This window comes from Pygocentrus nattereri, chromosome 30 (assembly GCF_015220715.1).
Source record: "Pygocentrus nattereri isolate fPygNat1 chromosome 30, fPygNat1.pri, whole genome shotgun sequence".
In the NCBI taxonomy this organism is placed as follows: Eukaryota; Metazoa; Chordata; class Actinopteri; order Characiformes; family Serrasalmidae; genus Pygocentrus; species Pygocentrus nattereri.
Window position 1 is genome coordinate 5,476,323 of NC_051240.1, and position 17,673 is coordinate 5,493,995.

At 39.5% G+C, this 17,673-nt stretch overlaps 1 protein-coding gene across 8 annotated transcripts in view; it reads right to left on the reverse strand.

The window, feature by feature from the left end:
* Positions 1-874: 874 nt before the first annotated feature.
* The window catches only part of si:dkey-237i9.8 (platelet endothelial cell adhesion molecule), a 33,312-nt gene continuing 16,513 nt past the window's right edge, over positions 875-17,673 (reverse strand). Inside the window, exons 9-14 of one of the 8 annotated variants that reach the window (XM_017693052.2) lie at positions 16,800-16,898; positions 10,100-10,144; positions 9,766-9,849; positions 8,502-8,558; positions 1,551-1,635; positions 875-1,060 (exon numbers count right to left, since the gene is read on the reverse strand). In XM_017693052.2, the coding sequence (XP_017548541.2) occupies positions 1,589-1,635; positions 8,502-8,558; positions 9,766-9,849; positions 10,100-10,144; positions 16,800-16,898 (332 nt within the window). In that variant the 3' untranslated portion in view covers positions 875-1,060; positions 1,551-1,588. Of the gene's footprint in view, positions 1,061-1,550; positions 1,636-8,501; positions 8,559-9,765; positions 9,850-10,099; positions 10,145-11,784; positions 14,755-16,668; positions 16,899-17,673 lie in introns of those variants that run through there. The other 7 variants (XR_005130006.1, XR_001857646.2, XM_037536502.1 and 4 more) reach the window with 7 other exon arrangements.

The window sequence follows — 17,673 nt, forward strand, 5'->3', positions numbered from 1 at the left end:
GGCCGAATATCATTAGAAAATGAACATAATTTTGCAGGCTGAACAGGTTTGTGCCTGTGGGCCTTGTGTTTAACACATGGGCATGAGGGGAATGAAGCTCCAGATATCTGAGGAAAGTGTTGCTCTTCTCATCGTTTAAAATTTTTGAGCGAGGTAATCAAATCTTCCATTTCTATTTTTAAAAAAATTACACTCTTGAAATTGAATCAGTAAATTTGGTTTTATGAAATGTTTGGCAGGGAAAATAAAATAACTGACCACAAAAAGATTTCGTGGATGGTAAAGGTGGGACTTTGTTGCTCCATGTTGTAGCGCTGTTATCAGCTGAGCAGTGATGTCACTGATCTGTGGCGTGAGTTCACAAATTGATTTATTTATACATTTAATTTCTTGCTGCTCATTTCTTTCCGACTTTTTCCCCACACATGTGGACCTCTCATCCCTGACCAGCACTCCAGAGTGAAGCACATCTCTGGTTTTAGAAGATTACTAATGGCTAATTAGCATGGTGCTAACTGCATATCGAAATCATCCCACTCGCATCAAACTGTGTGATATTCTGTGTCTCTAACAGACTTGATTATGTGGTTTCTGACTCTGTTTGTCTCACGGTTCTCTATAAACACGGACTAAATACATTAGCACAGCTAAACATACTAGCATCCATCCTAAAATCTGAATTTTGTCTGTACTTTTGTTTATTACTGACCAAAAGTAAGTCAGTTTATGTTGAACTGTTTATTTGACAGTAAAATTTGTTGATGTGTGCTTCTCAGTGGATCAAATGCTGAGAACCACACAGTGTAGGACATTCTTCTAGAGGTTTAGCATATCAATTTGCTAAATAGTTTTCAAAAAAAAAGGCACACAGATGTTCAAAATGTTGTCTTATTTTTATTAAGGCCAAAAAATGTGAACACATACTTTTAGTACCAAATCACAAAAGGAACAAAAATAAGCAGGATCACCAGCAGTGCTGCACGAGGAACAGAGAGGAGGAGTGGAGAAGATCTTCGTCCACCAACTCCAAGAGGTTTACTTCAGTAAACTCCACCAAAACCTGACAAACACAGCAAACATAAAAAAGAAGTGTTAAAGAAGCTCTTCAACTGGCCCTAAACCATGACTATTAGAATAAATACACTATTAGCAATAAAGGTTCTGTGCAAGTACATTTTTTGTTCCCTCAAAGGTACAACAGGGCTTTTAAGGTCCACATGTGCACCTTAAGTAAGTTTTTCTAGGTAAAATATGTACAACTTAACACTACAGGATTTAATATTTCATTTTTTTGTAGTCAACATAAACAGTGTAGGAGGAGAACAGTGCCCCCAAGTGCTGCAGATGTTACTAACAACAAATTAGAAGAATGTTTTCTACAAACCAGCTGTTTTTCTTTTCAAAAACGTGTTACATCCAAAATTGTTGAAAATAGATATATAAATATATACAGCATTCAACTCGTTATATATCGCTGCTGTCAGAACAAAACCTCCGATCTCTGAAATGGCAACTTTACAGGAGAAAGAAAAAGCTTTTTAAAAACTCACTTTAATGTGAGCCAATGGAAGCAGACTTTTCCCCAAGGTCATTTTGGGCCATTGTTTCTGTCAGTCCAGTAATCATGAACTTCACCTATAATGTAAAGGACAACAGGCTTTTTCACATTATGTCAAAAGGCACTGATGTGTCTGCCATAAAGCTGCTGAAGACGTCTCCTGAGCTGAGATTAGTGTTTTTAGCATTTTCTCAGAGTCAGTTCCAGGTGTTTCTCTGGGCTGACTGACTGACTTATTCCTGATAAAGTTTCCTCCACAGCTCTGCTGAGGCCGTGTGTGTGTGTGTGTGAGTGTGTGTGTGTGTATTTGTACAGAAAGAAAAGGAAGCCACTGCCCTGTTTCTTTGTTCCCAGTCTGGAAACTCTGAACTGCTCTTTCCCTCATGAGCACACACCCACACACACACACACACAAACACACACACACACACACTTGATGTTCAAATCAGGATGTAGGGTTATACTATTTCCCATGTAATATACAGGGTGTCCTAAAAAATTTGATTGATCATATCATAGTCTAATAACATTTCTCCCTCAAATGATCTCAAATTTTAACAAAATGTGTAAAAATGAACTAAGTTTTGAACTAAATGAACTAAAAACACCTAACTATGTTTTTTTTTCAGATTGAAGAATGGCGTTCACTAGAAATGAAGAGGCATTTTGTGTGTTAGAATATGCTGAACACAGTCAAACAGTGTGCAGCATGCATTTTTGAGATAATTCAATGAAAATGCATCAGTTGGAAAGCAGACATGGTGAAAATGGACATGGCGCATACACAGCGTGTTTGGCAGGAGCTGGACTACTGACTTGACGTGTGTCGTGTCACAGGCGGTGCACATATTGAACATTTGTGAAGCTGTGAAATCGCTTATAAAATCTACATCCCTCTGAATTTTTTGCTCGAATTTTGATAAATAAATCTTGTATTGTTCAACATGAAGCCTATTTAATTTCATTTGCCAGGACATGTACTTACTCAGATATTCACTTCTCAAATTTCTCCTGTATGTAGTCTGTATATGTAAGCACTCCTATGTAATAAGATATTTCTAAACCTAGTCCTAATCTTAAACCTGGGAACTAAAAAGAAAGGCTTTGTATGTTGGTTAAAAAAAGTTAAACATGGAGCTTGTGTTAAAAATGCTTTATGAAGTCAGGAGCATTTGTTGGGGATGTAGGTTGGAGCTGTTCTGCCTCTGAATTTGGTGCACAATCAGGTGCATTTTGTACTGAAAATACACAATAACAAACACAAAGAGACACACAAAATCACTCTAAATGAAAGTCAAATGACTCCACCCTGTAAACCCCCCCACATTTATATTATACAGGGGGAATAAAAGCGTGGAGGTGCTGTGTCTCTTCACTCTGTTCTCCTTCTACATGGCTTGCTGTTAGTGTGTGTCTGTGTGTGTGTGTGTGTGTGTGCGTGCGTGCGTGCGTGCAAGGGTAAAGAACATGGACAGGCTGCTGACTGGCTACAGCTGCTAAAGGAGAATCCTATGCTCACCACTTGTGATATTTTACAGATCTGAGATTTTTACATTAATTGTTATGGCTTATGTTATGTATTGACTACTGTTGAGTTACCACTGAATATACTGTTAATGCACGCATTGAGCAGGAATCATACAGCCCATAAGCTAGATGTCAGGGGACAGGGTCAGAGTTCTGGAACAATTATTACATTTTACTCAGGGATAGTACAGTTAGAAAGTTTTTTTCACACAGGTAAAAAAAAGCTGCCATATTTCATTAAATGAATGGAAACTTTTAAAGTCCATTGAATATGTTCAACGGTAGCATAATGAAGTGCATCCCTAATCCAAAGAGAATGAGTTGGAGGGCAGGTGACTTCCACTGTGGCACTATAAGGCATCTGGCCAAAAGGATCAGAAATGCCACAAAACTGGATGAGACACTGCTTCTCTAAGGGAAAGAATTCCAAGCAATGCTGTAACTGCATTAGGTTTGCATAGCACATTCAAAGCCCTAGGATATTGTTAAAAACTTTTAGATCAATAGTTATAAAGTACTGGACAAGACTACAGCCTGTGAATTAGAGAGGCTGGAGCTGTGGTTTTTATTCTCCTCACACAGTAATGACACTTCTTTCAGTTTCAGCAAAAACTGTGGGCTCTTAATTCTGAACAAACAAGCACAGAAGCTACTCAAGGAAAAAAAGTAATTATTCTAAAAAAGAATTATTCTAAGGTCTGGCCAGTGTGGTTAAAACGTACACCATCATTTGAAATGTGCCAAAACTCTGGCAAACAAGTTTTAAGTTAAGTGATACTTTTTTGATCCCACAACTGGGGAAATTCCACCTTCGCATTTAACCCATCCGTGAAGTGAAACACCACATACACACTAGTGAACACCCACACTAGGGGGCAGTGAGCACACTTGCCCAGAGCAGTGGGCAGCCCTATCCACGCCGCCCGGGGAGCAGTTGGGGGTTAGGTGTCTTGCTCAAGGACACCTCAGTCATGGACTGTCGGCCCTGGGGATCGAACCGGCAACCCTCCGGTCACAGGGCCAGATCCCTAACCTCCAGCCCACGACTGCCCCTAAATATTTTAATACTATTTGGTTTCATTCAGCAGGGACTGAAGTTCAGGTTTATTTGTCATTTCCACAACATAAATAAATAAATAAATAAATAAATATTATTATAAATATACACATTGGTATACAGAGACAGGAGGGACCTGTGTAAGACATTAACAGTTATTCAGAAAGACCAACTCAAAGCTGAGCTAAAGTCCTGTGTAGTCAGTCAGCTGAGACTTGTTTGGCGTCTGAAGTCTGGCCCTTCAGTTTGGCACTTAAATATCACTGCTGGAACAAAATGGTAACTTTACAGGAGAAAGAAAACACTTTCATAACTTTGAATGGCACGGAAGTCCAGAGTGTCCATAATGTACTCATACTTAACTGGACAGCTATCTTGAGATAACAAGGTAATTATCTTGTGATCTCAAGATAACAAAGTTGTTGTTTTGAAATAACAAGAGTTACTTTGTAATCTTGAGATATGAAAGGATGTTACCTTGAGATAATGAGTTAATTATCTTATCTCGAGATAAAGTTGTTGTCTTGAAATAGCAAGTTAGTTACTTTGTAATCTTGAGATAAAAAAAGTTGTTACCTTGAGATTTGTGAATTAATTATCTTTTGATCTCAAGATAACAACTTTGTTACAGAACAAGTAAACTATCTTTTTATCTCGAAGTAATAAAAGTTGTTACCTCGAGATAAGTTATTTATCTTGTTATCTTGAGAAAACCGTGTTTAGATCTTGAATTAAAGAGTTAATTATCTTGTGTTCACAACATAGTTATCTTGAAATAATGAGTTAGATATCTTGCTATCTGGAAATAACAAGACAAACTATGTTGAGATAAGTTGATTATTTTGTTATCATGAAAAAACAAAGTTGTTATCTTCAGATGAGAAAAGGCGCTGGTAAATCAGGTTCTGCCACTTCTATCATGAAAGGCATCTCAGAGATTTCAAGCAGGTCTTCTGTGAAATGACAAGAAGCTGCCGCTGAATCTGCTGCAAGACAAGCTGTTCTGAAAGTGTTGGAAGAACAAGAAAGAGAATAATTAGAAATAAAGTGTCTACAAGCAGAAGCTAAGAGGAAGATAGCTGATCAAGAGGCAGCAGTAAGGCGTCACTTGGAATGAGAAGCAGAAGAGGTGAAACGAAAGATACAGGGAGAGGAAGAGGAAGCTAAAACTAAAACTTAGCTGGAAGAAGATATAATATCTCAGTAGATGTGTGGTAGTGTAGATAACGTGGACAAGCTAAGAAAACACATGATGGCTATTTTCTACTCAGAACCGAATCTGCCTATCCTACTGCATGGGAGACTTTGGAGGAGAGATATGGAAACCCATTTACAAGAGCAACATCGTACGAAGACAAGCTCTAAGCATGGACCACGATGGGGTCCAAGGACAGCTTTGAGCTCAGGGAGTTTGTTGATTTTCTCCATAGTTGTGACGCTGCCAAGGTCCATATCAAAGCATAGGAAATTTTGAAAGACTGTTATGAAAACCGGAAAATTCTTTTGAAGTTACTGGATTGGCTAACAGTGAGATGGAATAGAAAGTTTATCGAAATAGAAGAACATAAAAAACAATTCCCCTCAAATAAAATGGTCTTCATTGAGAGACCTGTCCAGACGGTTGTTACACTGCTTGAAGCAGACTAAGGTGTTTAATGTTTTGCCTGAAATTCCACGTTAAAAGGTTAATACCAAGAAATGTTCCATTAGCCACGTTTACATGCAGCCTTGGGGGCAGACGTGGGCTGGAGGTTAGGGAGCTGGCCCTGTGACAGGCAGATTGCCGGTTCAATCCCCAGGGTTGACAGCACATGACTGAGGTGTCCTTGAGCAAGACACCTAACCCCCAACTGCTCCCTGGGCGCCGTGGATAGGGCTGCCCACCGCTCTGGGCAAGTGTGCTCACTGCCCCCTAGTGTGTGTGTATTCACTAGTGTGTATGTGGTGTTTCACTTCATGGATGGGTTAAATGCAGAGGTGGAATTTCCCCGTTTGTAAGTATCACTTAATTTAATAATCTGTTAATAATCCGACTAATAGCTCAATCTGAATAGAATACGTCCATGTAAATACGTCCACTGGAATAATCCAGTCCGATTGAGGCCATTCGGAATACAATTTCTATCCGACTGAACGAGGTGGGTAAACCTCCAAATAATCTGTTAAATATTAGAATAATATCTGTGTAAATGCCTGAATCCGATACACTCCAATCAGAAGGACGGACGTCCAGCTTGTGTGTCTCAGAGCACAACGTCTTCCTTTATAAGTGCACGTGAAGGACGTTTTTTCTGAGTGTGACGTCAGTTTAAAGCCATTAAAAACACAAGCACTGCTCACTGCTGCTCATCTCACACTGACTGGACCTCATGTGATGTTCGTTGTCATGGTAATGGTCACTCTCAGCGCTGCTCCACGCATGTGCGGGTTGGGATAGTGTAGTGGTTAACACCTCTGCCTTCTATACTGTAGACTGGGGTTCAATCCCCCACGAGGGCAAGCACCCTACACTATACCAATAAGAGTCCTTGGGCAAGACTCCTAACACCACCTTGGCCTCCCTGTGTAAAATGACCAAATTGTAAGTCGCTCTGGATAAGAGCGTCAGCCAAATGCCATAAATGTAAAAAAAATAAATAAATAAATAAATTCTGCATCGGATTACTTGTAGCAAGCATGTAAACGAAGATTTTCATCAGATTGTTGAGCAGAGTGAGAATAAACACCTCAGCCTGAGTCTGTAATCGGCAAAAATCTTACACGTAAACAGCGACTGAGAACTGAAGTTTTCACTTGCAACAACTGCTACATTCAAAGAAATCCCACATTAAGGTTTGTGTGACTTGGTGGGAGTGTAAACGTTGCAGTTATATTGCTCATATAATTTGTTGACCTTTTCTAAGAGCAGTGTCATAATTGAGAATTCATTAAAGTTTCATTATTGTACAATATTTCAGTTCGAGTGATGCTACTGCTATTCTGAAGTCTAAGCTAAAAGTTTTGTTCAAGTAAAAACTAGCAATACTTTCGAGTTGGCAGCAAACAAGACTTTATAAGTTCCAGTCGGAGTTTATAGGGGACTTTAATTTGATGTAAACGGTTAAAGAGGTAACCTCTGAAGACTCAGTTCCCTCTGAACACCTTATACCCTTTGTGTTGCATGCAGCCAATGAGGAATTTGTTTGTTTGTTTGTCCATATTAGTAAAATGTTAATCGACATGCTGTTTATGTTACGCTAAGATGGTCTATTTTCACATCAATACTGTGTTTAGTTTTCACGATGGATTTGGAGAAAAGCCTTTAAATTAACCAGTAGCAAGAGAACCACTTACACTTGTGCTACAAGGGATTTACAAAGTTAGTTATCTTGTGATTTCAAGATAATTAGCTCGCTATCTCAAGATAACAATCCAAAAAATTATAGCAACATCTCATAGCCTCTCTAGACTTACGTAGAATGTAAGACAGAGGAACTCTGAAAACTCGGACTGGAGGATCCTCTGACTTAGAAAATCAACAAAACGTGAAATTCGACTGGGACGCCCAAACCAAAATTTTGCAAATGACTGTAGGCATGCAGTTAGCAGCATGCTAAGAGCCTGTACTTTTGTTTATTTCTATACAGTAGTTAGCACGATGCTGATTGAAATATATATATTATATAAGTTCCCTGGACAGAAAAATTAATTGGCATGCATGACTGAGATGGTAGTAACTTCAGGCTCCTGCAGACGGCGTTGCATGAGGATTGAGATTGAGAAGAGGTGGTACAGTGCAGTGAATGTCCCATTCCATGTGTGGAAAATGGTTTGCAAAGCAGATGTTAATGATTGGCAAAAAGAGTGATTGCATTTGGGCGCCCTAAAGGCCACAGAGTGAAGGAAATAGCTCAATTTCCAGTTATCGAATTGCGGTCACCAGCAGTGGCAGAAATCCCAGCCTAAATGAAATTATCATCAGAATTGTGGCCGAAAGAGAAAAAAACTGATGGACATGGACCGCAGACATGTTTCACGACCAGTGAATAAAAAACGCTTCAAAGAAAGAATTGCTAGAAGTCAACGCAGGTTCTTCACAACCTGTGAAGAATGGTACATACCATGGACCATACCATTTACTTCTGCTCACAAAGTTGCAGTTACAGTAACAATTCTTTAATGTACATTTGATGTACATAAGTTTCCATTTCTTCTCAGCTAAATTGTCTTCATTGCTCCAGTACAAATCTTAAGAAAGAGATTTCAGATACCAAACATGTTCAATGATCAACTATATTTTGGGGTTAAGTTATTTTTGGCAGAATCACTACTTTCAATGGATGAAGTAATGTCATTGTATGTGTGTGCAGAGGGCCGTACCTTGCGGAGCAGTCTGAAGCTCACTGTATACAGTATCTGTACCTTTCTTTAGTGGAACTAAGGAGAAAAAGAGAGAGAACAAAAATTAACCCTTTAATGTTCACATCTCAAATTGTAAAACTTCCCTTTGGTGCCAGCGCATTTAGCATTGATATCTCAGTTGATCACTGTGTGAACATCAAAGCAAATATGAGACAAGACTGGCTTGGAATTCCCCTTTATCTCCACATGATACAATCATTACTAAACATCTTCCGCTCAGCCCTAAACCTCCAGAACAGCCAGCCAGACACGTCTCCCTGAGGACCCTGAAAACCACCCCGACAAACCGCCTGTTATATAAGCTGGTTGAGCTAAGATGTTAGAATGTGAGTGAGCATTACTGCAGTAATCAGCTCCACCTATCCTGTTTACACAGAGAGAGAGAGAGAGAGAGAGAGAGAGAGAGAGAGAGAGAGAGAGAGAGAGAGAGAGACACAGACTCTGGGACAGTGAGTGACCACTACTATGAACGCATCTCACCGTTATATGTGCATTATAGTTTTTGTTTGTTTGTTTTATTATTATATAATAATTGACATGTTTATCTTGACTATTTAGATGATTGTGGCAAAGCTTTAACAATACAAATGTAATTTTTTCATGGCAATAAGGAAAACGAACTTGAGAGAGAGACAGAAAGAGAAACAGAAAGAAAGAATAAGAGGGAGAATGGAGAGAATTTAAGAGAGAAAGAAGTAAAGAGTGAGAAGGTATGAGAGAAAGAGCAATAAGAAAAAAAGGAAAGAAAGAATGGAAGAAAATTAGAATGAGTGGAAAAAAAAGCAAAGGAAGTAGGTAGTAATAGGGAACAGAAAAGATCAAGAGAGAGAGAGAAAGCGAGAGAGGGAGAAAGAGAAAGCGAGAGAAGGAGTAAGAGAAAGAGAGGGAGAGAAAGAGAGAGAGAGAGAGAAAGAGAGAGAAAGAGAGAGAGAAAGAGAGGGAGAGAAAGAGAGAGAGAGAGAAAGAGAGAGAGAGAGAAAGAGAGGGAGAAAAAGAGAGAGAGAACGAGACAGAGAGAGAGGGAGAGAAAGAGAGAGAGAGAGAAAGAGAGGGAGAGAAAGAGAGAGAGAAAAAGAGAGAGAGAACGAGACAGAGAGAGAGGGAGAGAAAGCGAGTGAGGGAGAGATAAAAATCACACAATAACTGTGTTAGTATTTTATGGCCAGCGGTTTGTTATTAAGTTCGTGCTTCCTTCGTGTTACATTAGTGAAGGTCGGTTTACTTCGTGTGGGGTCGGCCTGTGGATGCAGCACCTCCGTGTATTCCACATTCGGCTCTTCCATGTCCACGACATCACCACTGTCACCTACAGACACCCAGACACATAGACACTCACACACTGTAGCATGCCAAAAGTTATGGCACCTATTATGTTTAAATTTGAGGATTATTATTTTGTGAGACGTTTAACTCACTAAATAAATAAAAATTGTGCATTTGTGTGTAAAAATCGTGTGTAACTCCAGGGGGCGGGGGGTGGGGGGGCGGTTTGGTGTTGTTCTAACTGAACCCAGCCTGGGGAGCTGTGGAGATTCAGCACTGTAGGTGGACTTTACCTGTGTCCGGTGGTCTCTGGCTCCAGACACTGCGGACGACTCCAACTGCAGAAAACACAGTAAAACAAAAAAATAAAAACAAAAAAAACAGCAACACGTCAAACCTGAACTCTAAACACAGCAGAGGGAGGTTGTAAAGCCATTATTTTACTCTGTTTAATGAAGTGGTTTCTTTCCTCATTTTGATTAAGCTTATTAAAGAGCCCCAAACTACTAGAATCTACTCTATCAGACAGAGAATCAACACCACAGCCTGAATATAGACCAAAAAAAACCCAACCGGCGTTTGGGTCCAGAGCATGTGTTGTATCTCAGTTCACTGACTTTCTGAGACTGCAGTGATTATTGTGGCTTATTCAGACTAACAGGAAGTTACTGTTTGGAGTAGAACTGCATTTCTTACATTTAGCAGCAATCAGTGGATTTCCTCAGCCTGTGGCATTCATTTACTCACACTACGCCTAGAATAAACTGCGTCTCAGTTCAGTGATTTGGTCAAATTTATTGCCATCCCAGCCTTTTCATTTCCAACTGAGTTGACTTAGAACAGACTTTTATTTAACAAATTAAGATTAGCAGGTTAGTTTTTTGCATAGAAAAACCAAAGACAGGCTGGGACGGTGTACTGTTGCTTGTACTGTAGCTTGTATGGGCACATACGTTTTGCCTCACTATTCAACTGTAAGCATCTGGCCAGGCCTGATTTTCCCCTTAGCATAACAGATGAAGAGTGCCGATAATTATGATCATGTTTCAGTTCTAAAAGTGGGAAACTGTATCTAAATCATTTAAAGCATTGGTCTTGTTCTATGCAGATTAGTTAATACATTATTTTTCCAATACAATTAGTTCCACACAAAGTCCTGAGTTTAATGAGATTAAAGTGATAGAAACAAGAATTAATATATATATATATAGATCGATAAGATTAGACAGATCGATAGATAAGATTAGACAGATCGATAGATAGATAAGATTAGATAGATAGATAGATAGATAGATAGATAGATAGATAGATAGATAGATAGATAGATAGATAGATAAGATTAGACCAATAGGTACAAATAAATCTAATAATAATATAATACAATAATAATTCTCTTAAAGATCGAAATTTCCAAAATAAAGCGTTTTTATTTCTTCAGTGCAATCTAATTATCAACTCAAATATATACACACGTGTTCTTAGTGATAACTCCACAGTGAAATCAATCGCCCAAACCAAAACAAAACACACATTCACCCAGCTTATACAGCAAAAGGTAGGACAAGCAAATTGCAAATTCATAAACAAATAAAACCTGCATAAAAATAAAAAATGTGCCTTGAATGAAAAGGGAGAAGGTGGTCTGACAGCATGGTAATACATTCTTTAAAGGCTAGCTTCCTGGACATGGATTAGTCTTAGACTAATCTGCAGTGCCAGTGATGGTCCTCTGTGCAATTCAGTGATTAAAGTAGTTTGGTGTGAAACAGTAATTAATATGCCGCCTGGCATTTGAGACATTGTTTTATGATGATTTTGGCTCAAAATGTATTTCTAAAGTCATTCATGGTGATACATGCAGGGCGTGTTGAGGCAAATTAGCCCCCAAAGAAAACGTATTATTTCAGATTTTCCACTATTTTCCCTTCAACGTTCCATATAAAACTCAGAAGACACGTGTGGGTTCACTGGTGGTTTTGGACAGTAAATAAAATGTCTATATTTGTGTTGTAGTCATGGCGACCCCTGGTTCCTATCACCACCACTGTAAAGACATCTGACCCATTTCACACCAAACCACCCAGAATCACTGTGTTTACATCTCAGGCACTTATTATGCAGAAGTGTGGAAATAGTAGTGGAACTCCCCTTCAGGCCACACTTTCTCTCCAGCTTGTGGTGTTTTGTGATGCTTTATTTACCATCAGTTTAAGTGATTAGTGTGCAGCAAATTTTCTTTCAAGAATATTTAAAGTGATCTGTGAAAACGAGTGAGGGGGAGGTTGGTAGTGAGAAGGCATCAAAGGAAATAAATAGAGTGTAGAAACTTGGGGGGGGAATGAGGAATAAAAAAGGTCATCACTGATAACATGCCAATCCAAAACGCGGTGCAGATGCTCCTCCTCGTCTGTATCCGTAACACTGATTTCCTGTCACTTTCTCTTTAGATGATGTTTAAAGGTCCTCAAATCATGTTCATTAAGTTTCAGCTCAGTTCACGTTAAGTATTTCCCCCGTTTTTGGTCCAGAACCGTCTGGCTTCTACGCTGCGTTCAGAATTGTGCAGGAGTTACTGTCGCTTGTTCCAGCAGCGATATTATTTGAGCTCCATTGGTCAGATTCTTCTTCCTGGAGCCGAAGTGTGCCACTCCGCCTGTAATAAGATTGGGGGGAGGGGGAGGTTGGGGATCGACCTCAAAAACAGCAAAACGCAGAAAAGCAAGAACGCTAACATGCTTGCACCCACACAGAGGCTCCACTCATGCCAGTCAGTGGCTGATGACCGACTCCAACACGACTGAGCTCGAAATGCATGCAAGTCTACCTTCTAGACATAAACAACAGATCCATGCATACAAATGCATATCGCTAAAGGGAGATACTCAACACACATGCCCACAATGCACTGTGTGAAACTGTCATCTAGCAAAGTAGTTTTTTTGTATTTTACTTTGTTTAGTTGTATTTATTCTATTATATAGGGTATGTGCACATATTCCCCATCAGGGGAACCACTGTTAAGGCTACTCTTTTGTTCAGCTATGTAATTTAAGTTCATTTGGGCCTTACATTTATCCTCTGAGGCGGCAGTATTCAGTCTCATCCTCTAATTCTGTAAAAGTGTTGCCATTATTAGCCTCACATGATTAAAGTTGTAAACCAGCTGTTAACAGTAACTCGCCCATATTGGCCAACTGGCTAGCACTGACGCATTGCAACAAACAAGTAGCCAGGTTTGCACAGATAAAACAGTTACTTTTAAACCACTTTATTACTACACTATTTGGACAAAAGTATTAGAACACCCCTCCTAATTATTCAGTTCAGGTGTTTCAGCCACACCCATTGCTAACAGTTGGATAAAATTAAGCACACAGTCTTGCAGCAGACTTGATAGACAAACACTGGCAGTAGAATGGGACAAACTGTTGAGCTTAGTGACTTTAAACATGCTGCTGTCATAGGACGCCACCTCTGACTCTCAAAAGTCAGTTTGTGAAATTTCTGTCCTGTTAGATCTGCCCCTGTCAACTGTAAGTGCTATTACCGTGAAATGGAAGCATCTCGGAGCAACAAGAGCGCAGCCACAAAGCTGGAGACCACGCAAACTCACAGAGTGGGGCTGCCAAGTGCTGAAGAGCACAGTGCCAATTCTCTGTTCAATCTCTCACTAAAGAGTTCCAAGTTGCCGCCGGAAGCAACATCAGCAAAAGAACTGCACATTAGGAGCTTCATAAAATGGGCTTCCATGGCCGAGCAGCTATATACAAGGCTAAGATCAAAATGCGCAATGCTGAGCATCAGCGGGAGAGTGGTGTAAAGCACGCTGCCACTGGACTGCTCTCTCAGGCAGTCTGATGGACTAGTTTGCCGAATGCCAGGAGAACCTTACCTGCCTCACTGTAAAGTTTGGTGGAGGACGGATAATGCCATGGGGTTGTTTGTCAGGGGCTGGTCTAGACCCCTTTATATCCAGTGAAGGTAAATCTTAATGCTTCAGCCTAGCAACAACATTTTGGACAATTGTATGCTTTAAACTTTGTAATACCAGTTTGGGTAAGACCCTTTTCTGTTCCAGCATGACTGAGCTCTGTGCACAAAGCAAGTCCATAAAGGCACAGACTGGGTGAGTTTGGTGTGGAGGAACTTGACTGGCCCGCACAGAACCCTGACCTCAACACCATCTAACAAGCTGGGATGAACTAGAAAGGAGATTATGAGTCAGACCCTCTCATCCAACATCAGTGCCTGACCTTACAAATGCTCTTCTGGATGAATTTGCAAATCCACAGACACACTCTAAAATCTTGTAGGATGCTGTCATAACTGCAAAGGGGGACCAACTCCGTATCAATGCCTATGGATTTAGAATGGGATGTCAAAGGTTTCTGCAGGTGTAATGTGTAGGTTTTTGAACACTTTTGTCTATATAGTGTTTTTCAGATGGCAAAAGTCCACAAAATGTCAACTTGAACGTAATAACATTGCAAAATAAGGTCCCCTCGCTAAAACCGTCTGAATGGTTCGCTGCACTGACGACTTCTTCACACAATGCACCGTGGGTATGAATGCTCAGTGGGTGCATTTAGCATTTCTCATCACTAAAGGCCTGGTAGCTAGCATTCAGAATGTGTATGTGCTCTGACACTGAGAATGTTCTTCTATCAGGAAAAATGTGGATAGAAAGTGTTGAAATGGCTGTGGTGAAATGGAAGAGCTGTTGAGTTGGATTAAAAATGGAACCTGCAGTCCAAAATGTGCGCTTGTGTTAGCTAGCAAGACTTCTATGCGCAATAGCAAGTGTTAGCATGCGTTAAAACTCTAGCCCACTGCTGTTTGCCAGAACCACAATCATAATCAAACTTCTAAAAGTCTTGATTGTTTGTATTACCAATATAGATTACAGAGTGCTGAGTTGAATGACAGGTGGGATGGGATGATGAAGGTACTGAGGGGAAAATAAAGAACAAAAGGAGCTACCTTTAGCAGCGCTAGAGAGCGTCATGGGGGTGAGATTATTGTGTCATCTGATTTAGGGCTTGCAGGCTTTCTGAGAAATGGTGAAGAGAAGATTAGTTTCAGAATTGGACAGAAGCGAGAGAGAGAACTTCCTTCCTCCACTGCTCAAAGTGTCAAAAAAAACCTCCAGCTTTTTTCCCCTCAGAAAAACCCAATTTTTGACTGTTTTGCAAGAGCTCGAACAGTTTCTACAAATATAATGACACTTTTTAGCCACAGTCATACGAGATATTTGAATTTTGAAGTGTGATTGGACATGTAGGCTGGCTTTGCATGCTGAAATGTTTCTCTACCTAACCTCAGGTTGCATGTAATTTCGGTTGCAATGTAACTTCCATGGAACTTGACAATTGAATGAAGGTGTTAAAAATAATGAAAGTCAAATGTAACACATTAAATTATTCCACTAGTTAGCAGGATTAGCTAACTTAGCTCGCTTTCTTCTGGTTGTATAAGTCATCTGCTCTGTGTCATTTAGCCTGCATTTGAATCAGTTTTTTTGTCAAGATAGGAGAAAATGAGCAACCTGAAAAAACATAATACAGTGAGCTAACAAAGCAGAAGAAATGCTAGCAAAACAGATAGCATGTTCACCTAGCTAACATATTATTAACCTCACTAGATAAGCCAGATAATAAGATGATTACCAGCAAACAGGCAACATTATTTGAATCATCTTTTGTATTTTGCATTCCAAGCATGTGGTCCATGTTGGTCTAAGGTGGTTTAAGCTGGTTTATGTTGTTTGGGTTCTGTTTATCTGATAATGCTGGTTATCTAGCTTTTCCAGCACCGAAAGCAACATATGCTGGATTTCCTGGTGACCAGCTGTGCTGATCTGTGATGGCTTTTCTAGTACAATTAGAAGTAGAACAACTAGAAAAATTCTGACTGAAACACAATAAATACTTAGATTTTTGTCTAATTTTAACAGGGAGTGCATTTACATGCACTAATAATCTGATCGTAATCGGATTTCTGCAGTTTTAAACAGCATTTTCCAGTTTCTTAGATTGGAGTAAGGTCTAGAAATCCCATAAAGAGAGCTGGATTTGAGCTCAGTAATCAGATTTCTCTATGCATGTAAACTCTTATTTCTTTTCGTTTCTCTCAGTTTGTACACATGCAAAACCAAATCGTACCAGACATTAGCAAGCAGCATTTAACACAGCACCCATGAAATGGTAACAAAACACTATTTTTTAAATATTCTTCTCTTTTATTTAATTTGTCTTCCTTTTTTATTAAGCCCCCCTCAAATTTGCCTGCTGATCTAAAACATATATTGTTTACTTAATGTATTTAGGAATGATACACCATTCACACCTACTTGGTGATCTGTCACATGTCAGAAATGTCTTTTTAGATAAAAATTACATAAAAATGTATGAAAATATGCTAAATTAAATCCAAAATTTTTTGGGGAAGGCTGTTAGCCTGTTAGCTATCTGCCAAGCTGTTGGGCCTACGTGAAAGATGGAATCTCTGTTATATATAATTATTTTCATTATCTGTTTTATTACTTTTGCTTCACAACTTTTGTTCCGCACGTTGGCTGTTAAAAAAAACAATTCACTAGTGCCAATTTACGCTATTGTTCATCATGTAAAGCCAGCTCTAGAATCACTCTGTTGCACTCTATGTATCTGTTTAGGATAGCACTCCAGCTATTTGACTCATCACAACAGCAAAGTAGACTATTAATACACTAAGGACCACCCGTCACTGTTGTCTCAAACCACTTGCTAAATTAGGGTCCCAATAACTGTGGCTAGTAATAGCTAATGGTAACATTCTCCGCCTTCCAATGTGGTCTAAGAAGCCAACAAGCAAGCACACTCACACTGAGAGCTGGGCAGCAGTCTCTCGTTTACCTGCGACAGAGAGAGAGGATGAAAGAGGGTTTTTTTTGTTGATAGGAAGGTCAGGCATGGGGTGCTAGTGCCACACTTGGCGGGCTGTAGGTCTCTCTACCTCTCTTAGACCTGTACTTGAGCAGGACCACCACAGACAACGCCAACAACAGCAGACAAACAGTAGCGATTATGCCAATCTTCCAATGGGCCATTCTCACTGCAAAGGAAAGAGACGGGGAAAAAATACATCAGTAATTTTAAGTTAATTTCTATCCCATAGAATCATGTTTATATAAACTGTACGTATTATACTTTTATATAAACTGTACGCAGTATTACTCTTGCTTTATTGGTAAGTTCTGGATGGAAACAAAAGGGTTAAATACTTAAAATGGAAAAATTGTCCAGTCAGTAATTGTGTTTTTGCATGGTGTCTAGGTAGATACAGATAAGCGAGCTCTCTCACTGGTGAGGACTTCAGGAGCTGAAGAGAAGGCCTTACACTTTTGCAGCAGTTACATTGTGGTGTCTCAGGCACCATTTAAGTGGAACAGGAAAATTTTCACTAGAAGCTGAAGAATATGAAGCAGGCTTCAGCCTTGTAAAAAAATCTAATGTTAATACATATTTTTCAAGAAAACATTCCACTTTTGAGGGAAAGTTTCCTGCCGGAGATGTGTGAAAAGCGGCTATAGCTGAGCTAAAGCTTAAAGCACAGCAAAGTAAGCCTGTGTTTTTGTTTATATTTTTATTTTTTTAATGTCTGTACTAGTATGTTACCACATACTGAGACATATTTACAGCCAAGATGTTAAAATAGACATAAAATGTTGTGGTGGTTTGAAAAAATATCAAGGTGGTTAACTACTAACATAATTAGGAGCTGACAGAGGAATCAGCCGATCATGTTTTGATTTCCATTGAGACCAGTTTTGCCTTCTGGAGGTTCCAGATATGTCACTGACTATAAATATCCACAGCCTAATCAATGT